Below are 24,762 nucleotides of genomic sequence, written 5' to 3'. Positions count from 1 at the left end.
GTCTGGAACAAAATGGTGGACTGACCAACGGACCTAAGGTTAAGAAGAGAAGCCTGTAATGACAGCTGTAAAAAGTCAAACAAAATATGGAGAACATCAGTGATGCAAAATGGTGGTGACCCAGAAAAGAAGTAGAAACATCAAAAGCATATAAGTGAATGCAATTTCTTTTACTTACCTCAGATACAAACTGGGTGGGTGGACGCAAGAAGAGCTACACTTGCGCAATGTGACAGAGTAAAATATTACATTTGTGAAAGGAGTATTTAAGTGTAAAGATCAGTTTTCCTGAGACTGAATCAAAGGTACTGATTTAACTCCATATTAAGGCTGAAGTCTGGGGTACTGTTGTATTGGATTGCTCTATATTGTGCAGCTGTTGCTTTTAGTTTACAAAATCTAAACCCTGTACATACAGCAGGTCCTGATACACAACTGTGCCTGAGAGCACACAAACACCATTTATCATGGTTGCCACAAGTACAGACTATAAATGGGCCAGGCGAGGGAAAAAAAAAAAAAAAAGAAGAGGACAATGAAGAATTCATGGCAGTCTTTCCACTTTTAAAGCCAGCTCCCACACAGAGACACACACACAATGCAGAGTAGTGGTTCTTTGTCCCACCATTAAAGGTAAGGTCTATTTCTGGATTGCATATACAAACAGTGTGTCTTCTTTTAGGTTCCCAGTTCAAGAAAACTCACCAATAAATATTTCTGAGGGAAGCGATGGGGGCCATTATGTCATCAGACGAGTGATACATCCCAGCTGCTTGTCTTCAAAAAGCAGTGTTTAAAATAGTGATGTGATTGTCTTCACAGACACAGACGGCCACACTTCTGTCTAACGTTTCAGCTGCTCTGAATAAACAGACGCTGTGCTTGTCAAAAGTTACTGTAGCGCGACCCGTGTCTAACTGAGAGGATCTGGTGCTTAGTTCTGCTCGGGTGCCGTTCAGTTTGAGTGGCTGAAATATTCAGGAGGTGAATACATCAGAGCTTCTGCGGGCTACTGACAGCATGTATATGTCTGAACAGAATTCAGACTTCAGCACAGGGTTTCCCTCCTGAAAAATGAAGATATTAAGATACGGATGTAAAACAGAAAAAAAAGACTATTCCCTTAAAAAATGGCATTTTACATTTGACAAAAACTCCAGTTTGCCAAGTCTTCATCTGTACTTTTAGCCTTTCTTTGTGAGCAAGGCATCAAACAGAGGGAATGAGGACAAGAAACCAAATTTATCCTCTTCAGTCCATTGAAGTGAGACTGTTTTATTTGGATTCCAGTCGAGTAACTGCCTGAAGCTGTGAGACAAAGACACATTGATGGTTCTCACACAGCTGCCTTGCTTTCACATTCCTACACCCGACCAACAAAGTAAGACCTTAATCTAATGAGTCCGACCCTGTCTGCAATCATTTCCTTCTCGGGTAAATGCTTTAGTTCCCACCTTCAAGAGCAAGTCACTGTGTATTTCAAGTGGGGTGATCAGAATGTGAATAGGACTACAATTAATGATTATTTTCACTATCGCTTCATCTGCTGATTAATCAGCTAATCATTTGCCCTATAAAATGTCCCAAAAAATTGTAACAAATATCCATCACTATTTCCCACCGTCCTATGGGACAAATCCAAATTGTCTGTTTTATCTAACCAGCAGTCAGAAAACCCAAAGGTATTCAGTTTACTCAGCTACTTGAAATTTTTGTTTTGACAAATTACTTTAACAATTAATCAACTGTCAAAATAGTCAGCCAAATTGATTAATTCAGCCCTAAATGTAAATTCAGTGAGAGTGGGACACCTTGGTGACCTCAGAGTTTAAGGTGCTGACCATGAACCGCAACGTTTGAGGTTCAAATCGAGCCAAGGACCTTTCATTCCCCATTTTTCTCTCTCTCTCTCCTCTCATTTCCCATCAACTCTCTGAAAAAGTTATGAGATACCTGGCAACGGATTTTTAATTTTTTTTTTCAAATAAGAAAATGAAGTAGAAAATAATTCTTGAGAGCCCTGCTGTGGCATCCGGGTGGTTAAACTCACTCAAAAATGAGAGGGCTCGATACACAAAATCATACATTTTGAAAAATAAAATGTTTTAAATGTTGAGTATCTAGCAGTGTCACACAGTTTTGTTGTTTTTTTGCACATACTGATATGAATAATTTATTAATTCACACTTTACAGCCCACAAAGAACTATCCATCCCATTCCATTAATTAAAAAGGACCATTTAACTAAAAATCCTTCCACCTGTGAAAAACAATTATGCATCACACAGTCTCTTCAAGCTTTCAACGCCACAGAGTTTCTCTCCAAGTGAGTTATCAATATGATTTTTTTTTTTAAAACTTGTCTTATCTTTACTTTTGGTCTCCATTCCCTTGTTGGCAGAAGAGCACCCAACAACCAGCCCTCCATCTGTCCCACTGCTAAATACAAGTTCAGTAGTTCATGTTGGCCAAATTTGTTCCTGTCCCAGAACTGGACCAACCAAATGTACTCCTGCTTGGGGGTTGGGGTTGGGGAGGGGGGTGGGGAGTGGGGGGTCTCTGGACTCCTCCTTTCACTGAGCTCAGTCTCCTGGGTGTTCCCACACTACAAAGAGCAGATCAATCCTGCTCCCTTAAAGATTTCATCGGGCCTGGCGTTCAGTGAAAAGCATAGAGGAGGAGGAGGATGGTGCAGACGCCGATCACTGTGCCAAGGATGAGCGAGTCCCGTCTCTTCCGCAGGTTGATTCGCTGGATGAGATTGTTAATGGTGGGGAAACGGTCTAGGAAAGTCAAAAGTTAAGGAAGATCACAAATATTTAAATTCCTGAAATTTTTAATGTGATTAGAAATAAAATAAAGATAAGATCAGCTCTGTTAATTTAATTTGCCCTTTTGGCACCTAAATCTCCTGAGCTTTTGCAAAGTGACAGTTGCACAAGTTAACAGTGTGGTTTTATAACCAAAGGAGCATGAACACTTGCTACATCCCTGATAACAAAGAACCACTTTCATCATTGAACAGCATTTGTGCATACAGCATATTGTGTGCTGTATTCCATTTGGTTCTTTAAAAAAAACAAATACACAACCAACATTTATGCAGCATAAAGGATACTGGCCAGTGTGTTGACCCTGCTCTGTATGGATTTCAGCATCCCCCTTTGGGAGGTCATGTTCTCCTTGGTCGCCATGGCAATACTAAAGAAACAGAATGACAAAAGACAAAATATTAAAATATTTAAAAAATCACTGTCAGCAGCCGCATCTCACCAACAAGTCCACAACTGTCAGCCAAATGAATCAAGTTTTCAATCAGAAATCTAACCTGCTCAAAGACGTTGAAATGTGCTGTCATCTATTTGATAACTATCTAATAAGCATTCATGCATACTTAATTAAAGGATGTGAAACATTATGGGACTGTGAAACATAGTTTGCGAATTTTGATCTCCTCCTGTAACGATTAAAAACAGGTATTGAAAGACTACGTGCCTGTAGGTACATTATGAGGAGAGGAATCATTCTGAGGTGAAACATTAGCCATCCTATCACGTTCTCCTTCAGCTTTATGTGGGTGCCTACAGTATGTGCATGAGTCGCCTGGGCTTGTAGAAGGGAGGTATAGAATTGCTGTGATATTGTACCTCGCTTGTTCTCAAAATTGGGCCTCAGCAACTCTCAGAGCACAAAAGTGCAGCTGGGCAGTTGGCAGGAAAAGTTTCAGCCTCTGTGTTTGCCTTCAGTGGCATCTCTTACACACAATAATCAATAACAGCCACAGTGTCCACTTTTGAGCTTTTCACTTCTACAGCATTTCAGTTGTAGGAACTTAGCTCTCACAGCCTTTCCTTACATCTATCTGCACCATGACTGCACCTAAAGTTTTTGGTGCATTGCATTTCGCTGTCAGAAAACTATTATCTTTTTAACACATGTACTGTCGATGCATCCTTTAGTAAAACAAGATAATTTCCTGTTCACTAAATACAAAACAGTAAAATGAACATGTGTCTTGTCAATTATAAGGTACAAATACAAACTTAAGTATAGTGTTAATATGCTTAGCAAACAGCTGGTGCAACAGATTTTTTTTTCTTCACTGCAAGCAGCATTATGTAACTCTTGAACAGAAGGGTGACAACCAGTAAGCACTGGCCACAGGGGACAGACTCCTCCCATCCCAGAGTCACTAGAGCCCCACAGGAGGCAGGTCAAAACAAAGTAAATGTAACCACCACACTTGTTTACTCTGTTGGCTGGTAAAGTTGATGAGCAGCAGGACTAGTGTGTGTGTTTGTATGTAGGTTATTAGCAAGTGAAGTCAGGTCATCAGGAGTGTGAGTTTGAGTGTGTGGAGGGTGGGGTGTGTGGGCGAGGTCACGGCATCTCCTGCGGGTGGAGATTGCTGAGGGGACAGTCCGCAGTCTTGGCGTGGTTCGGTGCTGTGGGGATCATGTTCTCCTCAGTCAGGAAGAAACTCTTTGCTGACTCCAGCAACCTCGACAAGCCTTTATCTCAATGTTAACCAGCTCATGAGAATCAGAGCTGGAGGATAAAGATTCCTTTCACACGCTGTATGTGATCAGACAGTGATCGCTGTTTAAAAATGATTCTTTAGAAGAGGGCCCAAAGCCTGTTGAATGAAGTCAGTTTAAATAAATTTTATTTACATAACCTTCAAAAAAAAAGTAGAGTAGAAATCATTTTTCCAAGACAAACAGAACATGTTCAGAGCAGAGTTTTTTAAATCAATGTCAGTATAGTAAAGTTCAAAAAAGGCATATACGCCACAGAGGAGTGGAAATTAAGGTCTGAGTTGTCACAGTGGTTATCAGACGTAAGAGTTACTCGACAGATATTAATGCGTAGCTGGGTGATTCATTTTAGATGATTTGGACTTAAAAGTGACTAAGTCTACTGTAAATCCTAATCTGGGAATCACACACCTTGAAAAGTACGTGGTCACACTGATACAGCACAATTGATATGTAAAAAAACAAAGGTGTTAACAGACACCAAAACACGTTGTCTGCCATGACATCTCTCCGCTTCACTATTGCACCCATGAACAGGCACAGTCATGGCTCTTTCACGGTGAGTGAAAACAAACTCAAAGGAGCAAAGGTAAATCCTAAGCATACATATTTGTAATCTGTGTAGAGCTGAAGGGAGAAAAAGGAGTAGTGAGAGATGGATAACGTCCATAAATCAGTGGGAGGAGTTACTCTGTCACCAAGAGCTGAGCAAGTCCCGTTCATTTCATGAGGAGATTATATTAAGTGACCAGCAGTTGGCACATCTCCAAGCCTTTGATGTGCATGAAACTCTCACATTTGAATCATTCATACAAACAATAAGCAAACAATGAGAACAGTGGTAAAGGTCTAATAAGCAAAAAATCTGGTTTTGGTGGACTGATGATGACTGGCTGAATTTTAAGGCTGTATAGTTTTAAGGTAATATTGGAGAAGGTTAGGTTAGGCGTACTACCCTGAATGCACCAATAAAACATTAAACAGCACACTGAATTACAGCTCTGATTAGCGACTCTAGCTGGCTGGCTTGTCATTTTTTACTACAATGGCTGCTGAGCACTCCAAACTGACACAAAAAAGATAATTTCACTGAAATTAATTGTAAATACATATAACCACCGGCCATAACTTAACACTATATTATGATTAACTTGCTCGGGAGTTACCCATGGACACATTTTTTTCTTATTTTGCAGTCATAACACTTCTGTTCAGTTTAAATTTAATTTCTTCACCCAGAGTTAGCATTTCTCCTACATGGTGGTTACTGCAGGATGAAGCACAATAACCAAGGTTCATTTTTCTACAGGTGTCCAACCTGAGTTCAAGACGAGCACTCAGGCTTGACATATCTGGGCCATGCTGAGATCTATACTGAGGTCACACACTGAGGGTTGTGAGCCAGGTTCAGTTTGTAGATGAGATAATGAAGAAGGGGGTAAAGGCTGTCACATACAAATATATGTCTTCCAATATGTGCATGACAGAAAGCTTAATAAGGTCTTACCTTATTGTGTCATCCATCAGTCGGTCTGAACTATAGACAAAGAGAGGGAGGGGGGAGGAGAGAGAAAAAGAGAACAAAGCTGGTTATTTACTAACATTACTAACAGCAGTTAGTAACAGCGAAAACAAGGAATAGTAATAAACAACTAACTCAGAGGCCGGTATCGTTATCAGTTTCAGATTGGCAGCAAACAATGCAGAGCTAACTGGCCCTGAATTCTGATCACGTTGCTCGGTGAAACCGAGCCTGACACAGAACTGAATTTGATTATACGTTGTTTGGGACTGGATTTTTTATTCTTCTCGGCATGTCAATCTTATCAACTCCCACACAGTTACTGACCAACCAGTCTGACAGAACACAGCATAATGTAATTTGAATCCTCCCACTAACATCAGAGTGGTCACGTCTCTGTGCTAATTGGTCCTGAGTTTGTATCCTTTGCTTAACACAAACAAGAAAAAGAAAAAAGAAGAAAGAAAAGAGAAAAAAAAAATAAGTTTCTGTTAAATGTCTGCACAGGAACAGCATGACTGTTTTGTAATTTGCTTAGTTCATCTTCTCATCATGGATGAGTCTGGACTAAGTAGACCCAGAGAGGATTCCACCTCAGAGATCCAGGAGCTTAATCTTCTACATAACAATCAGGGAGGGAGTGTCAGATGTTTGCTTTTGTCCAACAGAGAATACAATACTAGAAGGGAAACACACACACACACACACACAAAGCTCTTATGTTGTAACACAAGTTTTGTGTCTCAGGTTGCTCATAAACAACAATGCTCTCAGTGGTCTATTCTCTAATTGGAATCAATTTGGATAATGTCCCAGAGAACTTCAGTAAACCAAACAAACAAAACTGCAGCGATTGTATTTCATAGTTCAACATCCATAGCTCCTGTCCATCAATAGCTCCACGTTCTCTTTGTCATGCTTGATATGTGCTTTCACTTAAGCTCTTAGTGTTCTTGCATATATACAAAGAACCGTGAAGGGCCTTGCAAAGAGTCCTACCCTTACGTGACCACGTTATTGCTAATAGCTAAACCTAAACCCAACCTTCTAGCTTGGTGGCCAATCGCAGTGCTTATGCTCAGAAGCTTATGCATAATTTTCTGTCAGTTCCTAAGGATGTGCCCAGTTACTGAGTGGCATCTCACTGCATAGGGAAGTTAAAAATCCACTTCCACTTAACTCTTTCTCTTTTTGGACAATTGCAGGGCCGTTTCAAACCAAGGGACCAATTGGAACAAAGCAGAGCTGTGTGTGCATGTGCCTTATTCCCTGACTCATTTTTATGGATTTCTCAATGGGACACAGTTGCCAAAGTAAAGCTTCAAGTATTCTATTAAATATACTAACATGCCCAAACACAAAGTTCTGTATACAATATAGATAGAAGAACTTTATTGTCATTGCACACAAGTTAAAACGAAATTCTGTTTGGCAGCAATCTCTGGTAGTAGCTTGAGGTCAGGTGGTTATAAAGGTAATAAATATGAAAATAAATAAATAAATAAATAAATAATAAATAAATAAATAAAAATAAAAAAATATACAAATATATAAATAGAAAATAGATAATAAAATACTCAAATGCTGAAGGTAACAGTAATACCCTATTTTATAGTCTTAAACTGACGTTCTGATGAATTCTCTGCACGTCAAAGTCTATGAAATGTTCATGTATTGTGATCCATGATTTTAATTTTTGTCTCGAGAGAATGCAGTGACTCTTCTTATCATACCACTGAACGTGTGAGCAGTTTTTTCATTTTCATTTATTTAAATCCGTGTTAATCTTATAGAGAAAAATAGATGAGTTTGTAGGTCTCCTTGCATTTAACAGATGAGATGAGATAATATAATCAAAATTTTATTAATCCCGCAGGAGGAAATTAGCGTCATCATAGCAGCAGCAGGATATAGACAAGTTTAAGCATCAAACGTAATTAGAATAAAGATATTTACATCATCAGTGTATTTAAATGAGGTGTAGAATTGCACATATCGAGCAATGGTGAAAAAAGTTGTGTGTGTTACAAAGAAATATTTCACATATTAGTGTCCTTTGGTGTTTGTGGAGTGTGTGGTGGGTTGTTGGGAACAGTGCTGGTTGTACAGTCTGACAACAGCAGGAAGAAAAGACCTGCAGTATTGCTCCTTTGAACACAGCGGGTGGAGCAGCCGGTCGATGAAGGAGCTGCCCAGTGCTGCCAGAGTCTCATGCAGCGGGTGGGAGACTACAGGACTACCAAACCAAGCGATACCATCAAGAGGTTCGAACTAAATTTGACTGTGGCCCTTGTCCAGCCCGTTTATGTGGTCAAGTATTGACCACCCGTTCTATCAAAGAACAGACTGTTTTCTGGGTTAAATATTCATGTAATCACATCGAGATTGATCCTGCTAATGACCTGTAATGCTAAGGTCTTCTGCTGGAACAAACAGGACTGACCTCAACCAGTACAAAATGGCAAAGGTTAATTACTGTTATTTAATTGCCCAACTGTTACGTCAACTCAACATCACTCGTCCACTTTGTACGAATTTTCACTTCTGTGAACATTCATTGAAAATCATCCTGGTGTTGAATTCAACATTTACGGGAGAGGTAGGAAAGACTGCAATGGACATGAAATGCTAACAACTGAAGAGCTACGCATACCATCAGAAGAGTGTTGCCCTGCAAGGGATGCTGCACAGTCACGATACGGGCTGGACAGCCTTCTGTTCTTGGATCGTTTGCTCCACACACAAGCACCAAACAGCAATTTGGCAGTTGTTTGCTACATCAAGTCTTTTGTCTCTGTCAGACTAAAACTGAATCATTTACAGGAATCCAATCATTTGGTGAAAAGGTAACTGGCACAAAATTCAGAATGAAGGCTGGCAGGCAAGTCTGGCACAAATGGACTGTGGGAGCAGCAAAGAATATTGCAAGTACGGGTACCGCACTGGGAGAAGGGCCATGCTGTGTTTAACGAAAACATGCCAGCAACGATCTCCACTCTAAAGTCAAAAAGCAAATGTCAAATCAAAGACGTAATTGTGTTGTGGAACCACTGTAAACATCTACTTTCAATGGGAGGTAGCTAAAGCCTGCTTAGAGTTGCTAGATGATGTAATGCACTAATAATCATATGCACATATGATATCGTGGCTTCATATTTGCATCCTGCATGGTGACAGACAGTTTCAGCCCTTTATCTCTTTGGTTCGCTCCTACTCTGTGCTCTCATTTACAGTAATTTAATAAAGCTGAATTCCAAAAGCTGTGCGCATTTACATGTTTTTCTGTTTCTGTTGTCAGACAACAGAACAAGTATGAAATACTGTGACTGAGACACGGCCCATTCAGACTACATGTTAACCCCCAGGCACTTCCAACCCCTTTCCAAGCTGCTGCTCTGCAGTGCTAAAATCCTGATTTTATAAACGTTACATCGTCTGACAAATCACCAGACACGTGTGTTAAAGAGAAGAGCTGTGCTGTGATTTCAGCTATATTTATTTGTAAAATGATCACTCGGAGAGAAAGTTATCTATCTATCTAAATTGCCGTGCAGCCAACTGAATGATGCACACGGAGAGGTCTGACTGTGGAGGAAATGCCTGACGTCACGCTTGCGGGGCAATACTGATGACTCTCTTCTACAGAAAAAGCTAAGGTTTGCCCAAGAAGTCACTATATTTGTCCCTGTCCCACAGCCAGTAGGGAAACTCCAACACTCAGCCAGCCAACAAATGGTGTAACTTCATCACTCATTCAGTCAGTGACAGACATTCACATTCCTGATGTTGCAGTTCAGCCAAGGTGGTTAGGAGAAGGCCAGACAGACAGTCTTAAATGATGGAAGTAAAAAACATCACGGTGGACAAACGACTGAAAGAGAAAACAAAACCTTTAACTGTCTGTCTGCCACCAGTGTTCACCTTATTATAAATCATGAGCTGACGAGCAAAACAAAGAGTGGCTGTGAGCTGAAGTGAGCCCTGATTCATGGAGTTTTTATATGCAGGGATGAGATGGGGTGAAAAGATTTATGCTTTGTTCCCTCCATCATCAAGCCGCAGCAACAGTGGTGCGGTTGATTGTGCCATCACGTTCATGTATATGCGTCCCTTTGTGGTTTCAGCTTCGAGTGTGTTCCTTCCATTTCCCCGGTCAGTGGTGTTTTGCTGCAGTCATTAAATTGCTCATTAGCTCCAAGCTAATTGCCTTTCCCAATGTGATGAATAAATCCACCCTGCCCACATGCTTCTTTGCTCTCTCTTGCCATACACACGTATATGAAGATAAAAACAGACAGGGTGTTCACCGCTCACATGTATGTGTTCACTTTCTGTTTGTATTCAGAACAGTAACACTGGTGGCACCGGTTATGTAGGTAAAATGGCTGCAACAGCAGTGTTACACTGGTAGAGCTCAAAGTACCAAATAACTTCTTTTCTGCTGACTTTTCAACTACTAGACTATTTAAATGGTTTTCTTTACAGAGCATTATTCTCAGAAGGTTGGCTCTATATACGCAATATGAGGCAACTAATAAAATCAGCCAGGTAAACTGAAGCATTAATTACTTTGCAACTTGGTAACAGTTGCAGAAAGCAAACTGCATCAGCAAAGAGGAAAAGTCGTCACAAATCAAAGCTCAGAACTGATTCAAACCGCACTGAAACTCAACACACCCTACACATTGTGAGATTTACAGAGATGATCTTTAAAGTAAAGCAGCTTTTTACCAATCTTCAACCAACCGTCATGGATAATTAATGCATTTAAAACTAAGCAGAACTAGAGATGCAAAACAGGGACTCTGACAAACGGAACCTGTAATACCAAGTGAACTGGGATTCTTTTAATGTGGACGCACAACATTTTGGTTATATTAGCCACTTTGATCCTGATCACGCTGATCACAACTGTGTGCCAGTGTTAGCACACAACTAATAGCAGCAGACTTCCCCCATTCTATTTTTGATGGTTCAGCTGATAGTGCCGGCATACACCCTGCAACTAGACGGCAGAGAAAAGGTTGTGGTGATGTAGAGCTCTTTGTTGCTCATTGTTCAAAAGGGAGGCCCTCAGGCAAATAAAACACCCAGCACACAGTGCGCAATCAGCGCATACCAACAAGCAGCAAAACACTTCAAACCCACAGGATTCAATTAGAAAAAGGTGTCTTCCCTCACAACTTAGAAATAAATGGTAAAGAATTTCGATCTTGATAATGTCTTCACAGGAAAATGCACTTCAATAGATCATAATAGACTGCCACACATGACATAGTCAGTGAATATGGTTAATGCACTCAACAAAGTTTAGATACTAAAGCCCAGACCTCTTTGTGAGCAGGCTCACATCTATCTTGATAACAACAAGCTTTCTGAACTAATTCTAACCTGAACTATTTGGGCGCCCTAAGCTTTGGTCGGCCAAAGAGAATAGGGCAGCTGAATTTGGTGAGCTCTCCTACACTGATCACATTAGTAAAACAGGAAACTAGGAGCTCAGATCAAACTTCATGAAATGAGCCACAGGCTCAAAATCTAGCCACAGTGCTCAAATCTATAAGCTGGGGTCTCAAAGCTGGGGACAAGGAGGGGAAGAAAAGAGACAGAAGCTGTTGTAGTTTTCTTGTTTAAAAATGTTGGGAAAAAATGTTGGATGATGAAGAATCCAAAAAACTTCTACTGACTTTTTAAAATCATCTTTTTCTTCACCAGAACTGCTTCACACTGCAGCACACTTAGCAATACAGTCTGAAATTACACCATTTTTACAGTATACAATATTTTATTACAAATAAGACCTTACAGAAGGTGAGACGAAGTGGAGAAGTGGCTGGGTAACATTGGCCACAGGGGTTCTGTAAGTGAAAGTCCATATTATTTTTCCCATAAATATCTTCTGTTATGGGCCATGTGAGCTTTTCAATCATTTAGATGGGCAATACACTGTTCTGGTTTCATCAGAGCTGCTGAACTGAAAAAGTTCTGATTTACTGGGGGGGAAAGGGTGCAAGACTGTAGACATAATAACTGAGAACTGTAGTTATAGACATTTATCACCAAACAAATTTCTGTTGTTCACTCTGGTAATGTCACTGGAGATATCCTTTGCAGCACTCACTGGAAAAAAAAAATGGTATTAGCTCATTATAAGTTCAATTTTTTATTTTGAATCAGTGCAGGAACTATTTTCTGAGTGTAACAGGCATCTTCTCTACAGCAACTGCTGATGTGGCCCATCGGTCACACGTAGCCATTAAGTGCTCTGATTTGACCTTACTATTAATTAACACCCATGCAGAGGAGAAACATTTATAACAATGGCTATGGCATAAAACATAAATTGCAAGAAAGTATAATGGGGTCTGAGCACCGCCACAGAATTCAGATGCAGAGGCTCATCAACCAAAAGCTGAATAGGACTTTTCAACAGGTGGTTTAACACACGTTTGTATGCTCAGGGTCAGATATCCTCACAGTGCCAAGATGTGATGCTTACAGAAACTTACAGAAAGAAGTGAACTTTTAGGTTCTGAACTCGGCATTTGCTGTTGATGAAATACACACAGACAGCAAACACAGCATCAATTTCAAGCAAATGTGTGTAAAGTTCCCTCACTTCACTGTGTCAAAAAAAAAAATAATAATAAAAATCCTCTGTTTGACAGGAAGTCCTTATAAGTGTGACCACTACCATTAGAGCTGGTCCAGTATGAACTTTTAATGGGCCTGCCCCTCCCTCCCTCTTGTTTATTCATGAACACTGACCTTTGCGGTCTAAAGAGAAGGAAAAACAGATACAGAGGGATGAAGAAAAGCGAAAAGAAGATCAACAACACCTCTAGTCGTTCCAAACTATTATGAGCTCTTGCTAAAGTATTATTTCATCTCCTGCAACGACTGCTTTCAAATCTGGGCAGGTCTCACTTGTGTGGAACCACACAAGGTTCATCACGACCTGCAAAAACTAGAGAGGAGGCCATCTTAAAAATGAATCTCAGCACGTCTGTCTCATTAGGGTCTTCTGAGAATGAATGCAGGCTGGCCAGCACTCCACCCACTGCAGTAATCTGCAGATTAATTGGCAAGGACTTCTTGTTTTTTTTTGTTTGGAAGTGATTAGTCTTAGCTGATCAGTTTGGCAATGCTGGTGCCATCACTTGCCAACATATTATAGACTCAAACACACACACACACTTTCACTACACTGCTTATGCAAATGCATACAAGTAATTTATCTACAAAAGATTTTATTCCTCACATAAGTTCAAATAAGGGACACATGTTCATATTAAATGTCCTTCAAACTGCCTTTTGAAAAGACAACATCACAGACCGAGAAAGAGCATTTTAACTCAGATCTCCCTTCTTCATCGAGTACCCATGCTTCAGACCATTGCTCTGGCCGCTAACATATTTCAGCCCTTTTCTCTTCAGGCCCTCTTTCCTGTTTTATGGCTTTAATAGGATCAATCAAGCGTAACTTGATACTCATCTCCAATCGCCTCTTTCCCCTCTCATCTTTGTCATTTGTCTGGGAAAGCCCTCTGATATGGGTTGTGGTTTAATAAGATAATTTCATTATCAATATCCTGATCAATTGCGCAAATCTTAACTGCTGGGAATGCAGCTGGCTGCAACAAGGCAGAGGAGGTTCAGCACAGTGTGTCGCCAGCAACTCCAGTTCTCATTTCACTTTCCCGAAATTATTTTATCAACAGACTGCTGTTTGGCTGCGTGGCCAAGCCCAGTTTGGATAAATGAGGAATGAATTAAAAAAAAAAACAAAAAAAAAAACGCATTATCTAACAAAATTCGTCACTCAAACTAGAACACAAGGTACAAGGACTGATTTTTCAGACCCACTCATTTTAAGAGACAGGACAGGCAGAATGATTCTCCCTCAGTTCCAGGACATGAGTCCATTAAAGCACTCACTTGGGTTTTTTCCTAGTAATGTCACAGTGAATATCACAATGTAATTTGACACAACGTTGGAGTATCTGTGAGACTCTTGAAAACCCTTGTGGAGGTACACTAACAGAATGCTACTGCAATTAAACTTCATTAATAAATTCACTTAAGTAGTCTAGAAGTGGTGGCATTTTGCAGCTGCATCATCCTCTTGGTAAATCTCCTTCCTCTGAGTCCTGAACCTCAACTCAGGGTATCTGCCAATAAATAGTACCGATTCTAACAGTGCTTACTTTTCTCAAATTTACAGTAAAATTTATACCACAGCACATTTTTATGGGCTGTAACATCAGGCTAGGGACCAAAAAAGTGTGTCCATGGCCCACTTTGACTGAATAAATGTAACTGATAGGGAAATGCTAAAGTTTATAATGATACTGACAAGGAATAGCAATCACATAGATTGGTGCATCCCTGGCAGTATACCATCAAACAGAGCACCTCTCCTGTAAACAATTAAAGGCCTCTGCACTGATCTGCTGATGGCTAGAAAACTGTTAATCTAGGTGATGGGTGTAAAACTGTATGAGGGATATTCCACAGCTTTAACGATCCTATTACCAGATTTGTTGGGCGAAAATTGTGCTGCAATCCTTCAGAGAACTTTGAGTTGAAATTATGTGGCCAAAATATCTCCCGAAATGAATCCCATGTAAAACCTTTCAGATGAACTCCAACATAGGTTGTATCCACCAATCGGCAATAGACAGTTACATGAAGTATGGAGGTTGTTACAGGGACAGGGACAAATGCGGATTAAAGTGGTGCTTAACAGGGTTAAGTCGCACTTTATTCAAATGAAAATGTTGATGCAGTTGTAATCATTTAAAAATAAAAATTTCAGCCATAAAATTAAAAGCCAAATTGAAGATTGCCAATGCTTAAATCTGAAACCAAAAAAGTAAATCAAGTTATATTGTCTATAGAGACGTTCACTCATTCGAGAATATAAAAATGTCTGTGCATACCCACACATGAACATACTGTATATGTGCACAGCCTTTAAGGAAAGTGGATTTACAGCGAAATGTTCCACCCCTTGTGATGCGGCCACCCACACTTTGTCAGCCTTCTTTGTATTACTGTTTTGTTTTTTTTTACTTAATTTGATTTAAAAAATCTGCTGATCCAGACAAACGACTACAATTCTGTGTATGTTGATACTTAGACAGTGAACCAAACTGTACACGGTGAAAGACTGGGGAAGTGATTCAAAGTAATTTAAATGTAGATCAGTATTTCCTTTCACAGACAGTACTGAAACGTAGGCAAAAGAGTTTCTAGAAACAATTCAAAATCTCATTAGTGTGAAGAGAAGAATCTTTGACTTTTCAAGTATCGCTGTGGGATTGCAGGGTCTGGTAAAGCCTGTTTTTAAATGACTTAAGAGGTCTGTGATGGGGAATAACTGGGGCTTTAATCCTCTGTGAGGCTGAAACAGGAAACAATCATTTAGCCACACAGAGAATCCATCAGACTGCTTTATATTTGTCGGCTATGTCCACATTATCAGATGGGATCCTCGAGCATGGGCGATGTTAAAAGCTCTTCTGTGGTTTGTTGTATTTTCTTTGTGCGTGGGTGTGCCCTGCTGACATCCAATTTCACTTTCCACATAGGGCGCCTCTCACACACAGGTACACACATACAGATTTCACAAACTCCACTACCTCATGCTGCTTGGCAGTGCTTGAAAGTCAGCCAAGGACACTAATTAGGTTGCTGGCAGATCATGGTTTGACCTACTGTGTCAGTATGAAAAGTATGCTCAACTTTTAGCAGTTTTAAGACGCAAACTTATGTAATTGAGTAGAAAATGTGTTCAAGACAATTAAATACAACTAGATTAATGAATGCAACATAACGAAAACATCCCATCTGTTAGACAGTAAAAGCATAAAGAGATGAAGCACCAAAGGCTGCTAGAGCTCAACAAGCAAGCTTCTTCCAAATGGCTGCACCATTAAGATGAGTTATCCCAGCTTTGACTTCTGGGAAGCTGTGGCTTTTGCTTTGCCAGGAGAGGCTGTACACCTCTCAAAAAATGGCAGCTCTATTCTGCTGGGGCTGAAGCAACAGTTTCTAATAAATATCCCGAAATAAATTATAAAGTTGGATTCTTGATAACTTCAAATTCCTCAAATATGGCAGAGAAAGATGCCGGAGACTTACTTTCTCAGGTGCTCGTGCTCCTTTAGAAACAGTTCTGTTCTTCTGTTGTTGACCCCAGAGCCACTCTTGTATGTCCTGAAAAAAGGCATGCAGATACATTGGTAAAAACAACACAGTCACAAATTAAGGACAGTGATGTAACAATATTTGCTTTTTAGGTAATGTGATACAACATTCAAAACAATTGTCTGTATTCAGGCAGCGACGTGAAGTGGCACTGAAGTCCTGTTATGTCGTCTAGGTTAAAAACACCACATATATCTAGACTTCACAACAATGTTTTAGGATATCTTCAACTGAAGTCTTAGGATCCTGACAGACCAAGCTGACAGTTGGCTGACAGCTGACATTATACTTGACTATCCTGCTGAACCTTTTGCAATTTGTCTGGTGCTACTGACTCTTCATATCAGCGAGTGTTAGAACCAGTTGGTCAGAGAAAGAGCTATTGAAATCGTTGCCCATTTAAAGAAATTTAAGATTTCATCATCAGTACCACTTTTTCTTTTCTTCTTCCAGAGTCAAAAGACCACTGATTAAAAATGGCTGACTAATTTGCAAAGTGCGGCAACAATCTGAAAGTGTTCACGGAAGCTCTTTACAGGGAATTTAAGATGTACAGGTCTTACATGTTCATCCCACTGAACATTGTACAAACTGTTGCTCACCATAATGGTGTGCTGGTTCATACAAACTGCAAACAAATGTGCTAGCTTACCACAGCAACTTCTTCTTTTACTATTCTTTGCAATAATGAATCTGATACACTGGCAAAAAGAAGTGATGTAACTGCTGTTTTTATCAAATAGCATTTGGCGCCAATGCCATTGCAATTCCGATACCTGCTTTACAGTAAAAGCCTTCTTGTGGTTCACCAGTGGAAAGCTTTTAATGTGAAGCAGTAGCCGGAGGAAATATTCAGTTTGCATTAGCAATAACTTAACATGCCATCAATATGGTTACTGTAGAGCAGATCACAAAACAAACACAAGCTTTATCTGTTGGTTGAAAATAAGATCAGGGTGGGAGGTGGGGAATAAACCACTAGGAGCTTCTATCATACTGAAAGCTAAACAAAGCAAAGCTTGTTTCTGGACACCTGCATGATCACACATGAATCAATTAGCTCCCTGCAACAACACAACCTGGAAGGGCAGACATGGTCATCTTGCTGCCAAGAAGGGCCATATACAGCGAGCCAGCCTGGTTCCACTCTGCTATGCAGTGGAAATGCCGAAAATCACAGTCTGATATCTTGCAACCCAGCTAAAAATGCCATACTGGGCTTGGCCTGAGCCACTGGGCTACTCATGTCTCATTGAAAAAAAACGGACAAATTTTGTTTCAAGAGTTCATCTTACTACGGTAGTAATTTTGTAAATGGGTACCTCATTTAAAAAGGGTTCTGAGTGGGTAGGTTTGAGTTTAAAACGGTTATAAACCATGGATTTTTGTAAGCATCATCTGTGTAAGAGACCACTGATTCTAAGAAATGAAGCAGTGTGCTCTCTTACTTAGCGATTGGGTAGCAAAGCAGTTCAAGTTAATGGATGGCTTGTTACACCACTCACAGAGCGAACACATCACACCACCCATTCTCTTTTGCTTCGTGCAACCCAAGCTCTCAGCATCCGTGAACAGCTGACTCCCAGTTGATTCCTGGGTTTCTGGTCATTTAAAAGCCCCACCCTACGGCTGGGCGAGAATGAGATAACAAAGAGCAGGGGAGGAGGGGGAACTGTGTAACATAAGAGTCCACACACACATATACCATAAACATCCTACCCCACCTAGCTAACTGTACGCAGTCCAAGTGCAAATGTGCCTACTTCACCCCCAGTGAGCCATCCAAAGCCACTGAATGGAAATACTATATTCAGTGCACACACAGCACACTCCACAGTGGCTGCCTTGAGCCCAGGCTGGATTGCCCCACCACCAGGGCTGATGCCTTTGTGGGTCTAGAATTGCCTGTACTGACAGCCAGCTTCATCACCCCAGCAAGGCTTTTTAAAAGGGCACCAATGTAAATCACAAGCTAGCTGTCATTTTTGTTGCTGACATTTAAAATCAAAGCAGGCACAGAGGGAGCGTTAGCTCTGAGCTCAGCTCTGCTCCATGCTGCGATTATGAATGGCACAGCTGCACACAAGAAATATGTGTGTGTTTGTGAGAATATGCTTTGTTGACAGAGTCTATGAGCACTCCATAAGATATTGATACAGTATTTGATAAAATGTCGCATTGCTCATTTAGGTCCCTGCATGAATGACACAGTGTGCGCTATTTCTTTTAATTAGTATGGATTTTTTTTCTGTGTGCATTGTAAACAACCCTCATACACATAAAAATCTACAGTGAACAGCATCCTGGACAAGTCTACTCCATGCCCAAGATCTCTACTGCCCTCTACCTGACAACAAGGACACAAGCCTCAGATGCAGCAGCTTCATCTATCACTGTGTCAATGGCATCTTTCAAAACTTGCCATGGGTCTACAAAATCGACCTTTAACTAACCTTAACAACTTATTCTGTGGTGTAACAGATTAAAAACTTTTAAAAGTTTTCATCAGTCTCGCAGCAATTTTCTTATACTGTTGTGAGCAAACTGTACTGAGTATACCTGGATAAAACTGTGATCACTGATCATTGATTTTCTCTGTATGACCCTCTGAATAGATCAGAAGTTAGCTCACTATTTTGACATTCCTCATAGGCGGCACAGAGCAGCAAAAAAAAAATAAAAGAAGAAGAAACATAATAATGAAGCCTTCCAGGATATGACTGCTTGCATATTCAAAAGAAATTGTCTCATGTAAAGCATGACTCCACATCACATTGCACTGTGCCATAACAGCAGCAGTTGTTATTCCCCTACCTGTGGGCTCAGATGGTTCCCTCATTAGCAGCCCCTGGGCACATTAGTCATCATTAGGCTGAGCACCAGGTCGACAACACCTTCTCATTTCTATGCATTAGATTCATCAGTGCTCAGTCTATTAGTAGGGTCGGTGGCACGCCTTAGCAATGTGATTTAATGAGAAGACTGAGTGAACTATTGCATGTAGTGCTGACCTCATGGGGTGTTACTGAGTAGATACACAGTTCAAATCTGATTGCTTATGTGCAGCATGATTCCAACTATCATTAGATAATAATGGCTTGGTGGTGCATTGGTACAAGTAGGTTTAAAACACATTCACTTAAAGAATATAATTATTTGTGGTATAAGACATATGCAATTTCCCCACTGAGGGACTAATAAAGGATTCTCTTATAACGCACCATCAAAACCAATAATTATACTTTATTAATTTACGCATTAAGCATGAAAGCTGTGGTCTCATCAAGTCTCTTTTTGGATCCGACAACAGGGTTTACTAGACTGATGCAAAACAACAGTGACACTGAAAGCTACAGAATGGGCTCTCTGTATATAGTCAGGTATTTCAAAATTAAATTACACGATACGGACAATGAGCTGTACAGCTTTTCACCATCTGTGCTATAAGCCCCAGCACATCTGCAACTAGCCAATCACTTCTTGCATTTACCATAGGCAACATGAAGACAACCTGAACAGCTGTTCACATCCTGGTATATATATCCCCCAAATTTAACATGTGCATGTTAGTATTAAATGGATTTAAAAACAAGAATAAAAGAAATCAAATTATTAAGTGACAGAACCGACAACCTATCATAGAAGAGACACGCAAGGGGCTTAGTTCTATTTTTAATGTTTCACTATGAGAGCTTAATCGGAAAGAGTTATTATGGAAAGTGACCATGTGGACTATGAGACGTGCATCCTGTATGAGGCAGCCGCAGACTATCTGCATACTAGATTGATGGAGGGAAATCAATAGGAATCCTGCAGTGCTCACCGTATACTCACTGCTGCGTCTTATAGATCAATAAGCCATTACAAAAAAACGACAAGAGTCATGGTCTGGGGGAGCCTCCATCTCATTTCAATACACTGACTCACAACTGAGCCAATCTGAAGAGAGGACACACTTTCTCAATACAAGGCCAAAGAGGCTATGAATCTTCTTAGGTTTTAATGGCAAACATTTCTCAAGAGCAAGACAAGTGGAAGTCAAGGTTCAACTAACCCTCTAAGGAATAAGGCCTACAACACAGGAGCACCATGAATAACGTTTGGCAGTTTTTATTCCTCCACTGCCGCTAAGACCAAACGTAAGCAATGCATCACATGACAATATTATTTGCTTTGTATGTAGTACCGTGTACAGTTTCATGTGAGAGAGACGATAAGAGACTGTGTGCTGGCACTGACCAGCCATTTACTGTACTTTCTCCAGTCAATACATTTAATGAGTTATCAATAGTTTTGTGCATTAGAATGGCATTTACAACACATGCTGGGGTGATTGGGTACTCACTCGATGTCTTTCCTGACAGACCCTAGCAGGTCTTCCCTCTCCCGGACGGCCAAGAAGTTGCCTTTGGTTTTGTGGAATTCATGTGTGTAATCCTGAGAGGAAAACAGATAAAAGTACAAAATGAAGAGGACGCACTGGAAGAACAAACTGTAAACACCAAGAGGACGAAACACACTGAGGCATGTCAGTGTCAGAAAATAGTTGTTGTGTTCTTCAGTGAATTTAGTGAAGTTAATTTACAGAGTGCTACTGCAAAGAAGAATTAGTGGAAAATTGAGATGCATATGAGGGCAAACCTGTAGGATGTCTCTGTGTCTCTGAAGTGTGTGCATGAGTGCAGCATTGAGAGAAGCCGTTCCCGGGGCGTTGGTGTACTCCGCCATTTTGTCATTCACTGCAGTCAACTGACAGGGACATGGAAAATAAATGGTTGAACGCATGGATGGAAAAAAAAAGAGATACCAGCAGATAAGGTTAAAAAAAAGAATCCCAATACAACATGGTGCATAAGCAAAACACGATAATTCTAAGTGTATTATTGCATTTTGCATATCCACCATTTGAGGATGTGCACTTTATATCACAGAATAGTCAAATGATGCAACACATTACAGGAACAAATGCATTTGTACCCTGCACAATATTACTTGAATTACACTATGTTGTTGTTTGCAGAGTGTGCCTTTGAACTGCCCCAGGAGGAATGAAAAAAGTTACATTTGTGAACTGACTTGAATCAAATACATTTAAGCATTCCAGGGTCCAATGCAAATGACATGAAGAAGTGGAGTGTACAGTGTGCTTTTTCTTTTATGAAAGACAAGAGCCTTGGCATAAATCCAGTGCTGTTCTTATTACACTCTTTCTGCTGGCCTTTCACGGGCCACTGGTCCATGAGAATTTACTTACTTTAGCCAGCAGCTGTTCAATCTCCACTGACATGGTGTCAAACATCCTGTCCTGGGTAGAGTTGTTTAGCAGTGGGGTGGTGTCTGACCTTGAGGAGTTAAAACCATAGAAAGGAGAACAATTAGAAAGTCGACTTAAAGCTGTTTATACTTATTTTTAAAAATGTTGAAAAAGAAAACCTTTTACAGATTTCACGTTAAAAAATACTGGTGTTGGTTTGAGCTGTTTCACTGAGTAAAACATAAAATTTAATCAAGTTTAGCACCAAAACTTGATATGAAAGGATTAATCTTTGTTTGAAGGATCTTGTGCATTTGAGTTCAAACATTGCAAACTGTGTGAAAAAAATGTTTAGCAAGAGTTATGAGCAAATGAAATAAGTGTTGTATTAGAAATTACTCATCATCAGCTTTTTGAGTACATTTAAAATGTGTTATTAACACCATCAAAGGAACCAACAAATTAGGCATGACCAAAGACACACCTCCTCCCTTTATACACAGATCGTAACTGTGACCAACATTTTTTGGATTAAATTACATGGTGTCCTATGGCTTTCTTAGCTGGTGATAGTTTAGAGAATGCCACAGTAGAAATGTACAGTGGTTATTTGTGTGGGGCATTAAACCAGCACTACTTGGTAACAAAGAATATTTTATACACAGATGACTGATCAAAGAATCAAAATTTAGAGGTGCACTTGAACTCAAACTTTCCTCCTAACAAGCACAAGTAGTGCCTTCAATACCAAAAAAAAAACAAAGGTGTACTGACAGTGTTATAATAATAAGATCTACATGGGAAAGTTCTCCTTCATTTGCCTCAATCCTAGGACACTATAGGTTGGGAAAAACCCTCTTGGAGTTGGTATGGATTCAGTGTATTGTTCATAGAGATTTCCTTCCTGCTGACAACACTTCCCTGTACTGGCAAGCTTCCACCCACATTTCCAAACCCTCTGACCACACATTTAAGCTACATTTGTTCCTACATGATCCTTAAGATTGTTAAATGTTGCAATAATCTTTGTTGTACAATTGTGACCATAAACACTTTGCCACACTACTTTTATATATCCCATATCCTGCACAACTGTGAATATATATATTATCACAGATGGCTGTTAAGTCTGCAGGTGTAAATGAAGACTTCAGCTTACGTGTCTCCTCGACGTCCATCCCTGGAGCTGCTGTAGCTGGTGCACAATTTACTGAATGAGACCAACTTTAGGTCAAGTTCATTCTCCAGCTGTCTGGCCTGCTTTCGCAGATCTGTAACACAGACACACACCCCCAGACAAAATGTTTTAACCTTCAGAGGTGTAAAGTAACAAAGTACATTTACTCAAGTACAGAACTTAAGCACAAATCAGAGGTACTTGTCTTCTACTTGAGTATTTTAATTTGCTGCAACTTGATACTTATACTCCAATACATTTCATTGGAAAATATTGTACTTTCTACTTCACCACATTTACTTGGTAGCTGTAGAGACTAGTTACTGTGCAGATGATTTAAAAAAAACGATGTCACATGTAAAACATCAAGTATGGTTACGCAGGAATTGAGACCATCCCACAGTATGTAGAATTTGTGAGATTAGCCCTACCACAGCCATTTACAATATTTTTTTTTTTATTCCATTAAAGAAAAAAGTGGGGCCTAGTAGTGTGCCCTATTTTTTTTTCTTTAATTGTCCTTATTATATTGATTTGTTCATTTTACTTGGATTAGCTACTATATGTGCAAAGTATAGCATACTTTTATTACTTAAACTTTAGGATGTTTAGGAAGCAGGATTTTTACTTGTAGCAGAGTATATTTTAAGCGCGGCATTGCTACTTCTACGTAAGTAAAACATCTCAATACTTGTTTCACCACTGTTAACTCCTCATTTTAGCCTAATCCAAACCAACGCTATTAGAGCAAAGCTTATGAGCCTATAACGCTGAACCAAGAGGAACACGACAGAAAACCCTTTCTGCTCATTACCATCTAATGAGTGTAACAGCTGGCACAGCGAACTCTACATGTACCGAGTTGATAAACCGTTTAGAGAAGCGGCAGAGATTTGATAGCTTAAAGAATAACGTTAACTTCCACGGCGGTGCGTTAGCCACCGTTAGCTTGTAGCCAGGCGTTGTAGAGGCGTATGCGTTTAAACCACAACTGTATGAGCCAGAGGCGCCGGCAGCTACACTGGCAGATTGACTGTAGACGTTACGAAAGCCGTCAAAGATGTTGTTGTACAGACGACGCAGCGTAAATCGAGTCAAATTTTGCTCTCTTACCTTCCCAGTAGTTGCTGCCTCCTATTCCTGCCATCTTTGTTATCCTCCGACGTCACCAGGTTCCGGGTGTGTCACGTGTCAGTAGTGGACTTAAAAAAAAGGGGGGGGGGGGGGGGTAAAAGTTTTTCTATCGCCCTCAGTTGAGCCTCTGGGGCAGCGCACTACCCACATGCACTTGTGCCAAAAGAGATGGAAGTGAGGATTTCCTACATAATTCAGGTGCTGATCATTCTAAGTAAAAGTCGCCAAACCCTGCTTTCATCGTTTTATTAAAGCATGACAGCTTAGTTAAAGATGTGAGCAAAAGAGGCTAAGCAGACCTTCAATATTATAAATATTATTTAATCTGAACTTCAAAATGAATGTCAGTGAATAGACTTAAGTGGAATTAATGGACTGGATGGACTTGAATAATCCCAGTGGGAAACTCATCTACAGAATAAGAACGTACACTATGAAAAAGCAGGAAAGAATAAAAGAACAAAGTACCGTCAGTCAGTGGGAAATCTAAGACATAATCAGCACATAATAGACACAACAATGCATAGCTTTGCACTGCAGTAGTTAAAAAGAGCAAAGATTCAATATGAGAAACCTCATCAGGACGTGTATAAAAGCAAGACCCCGGCTCAGGGAGGCTGGGCTGGGGCCTAGTAGTGATGGCCGCTAGTGATGGCTGATCAAGGCTTTATTGAAGCTTCGACATCTGATTAAAAAAAAATGAAAAAAATGTTTCATTGCCCGAAGTGTCAATGACACAGTGCTCGAGTAGGACATCTAGTGGTCAATAAAATGAAGTGCAATCAAGATGTTTTCATTTATTGGTTCATGGATTGTTTGGGATTTGATTCGCCATGCACAGGCCGAACCCACGAGCGAAGAGTGTGGTGCCTGTGAATGGGAGAGATGCAGGGAGAGCACAGGCCGAAGGGGATGTGCGACTATT

At 40.2% G+C, this 24,762-nt stretch overlaps 1 protein-coding gene across 1 annotated transcript; it reads right to left on the bottom strand.

Moving 5' to 3' along the window:
- Positions 1–1,241: 1,241 nt before the first annotated feature.
- Positions 1,242–23,897, bottom strand: gosr1 (golgi SNAP receptor complex member 1). Its single transcript, XM_041046760.1, has 9 exons — positions 23,817–23,897; positions 22,686–22,797; positions 21,527–21,614; positions 20,914–21,021; positions 20,618–20,709; positions 16,207–16,281; positions 6,046–6,075; positions 3,119–3,201; positions 1,242–2,783 (listed from the first exon to the last, which is right to left on the bottom strand). Exons 1-9 carry the CDS (start codon positions 23,848–23,850, stop codon positions 2,659–2,661), a joined length of 747 nt encoding a protein of 248 aa, XP_040902694.1. The 5' UTR covers positions 23,851–23,897; the 3' UTR covers positions 1,242–2,658.
- Between the last annotated feature and the right edge of the window lie 865 nt (positions 23,898–24,762).

The sequence above is a fragment of the Toxotes jaculatrix genome, chromosome 9 (genome assembly GCF_017976425.1).
Source record: "Toxotes jaculatrix isolate fToxJac2 chromosome 9, fToxJac2.pri, whole genome shotgun sequence".
Lineage (NCBI taxonomy): Eukaryota > Metazoa > Chordata > Actinopteri > Toxotidae > Toxotes > Toxotes jaculatrix.
This window is presented reverse-complemented; position numbering and strand designations above follow the sequence as displayed.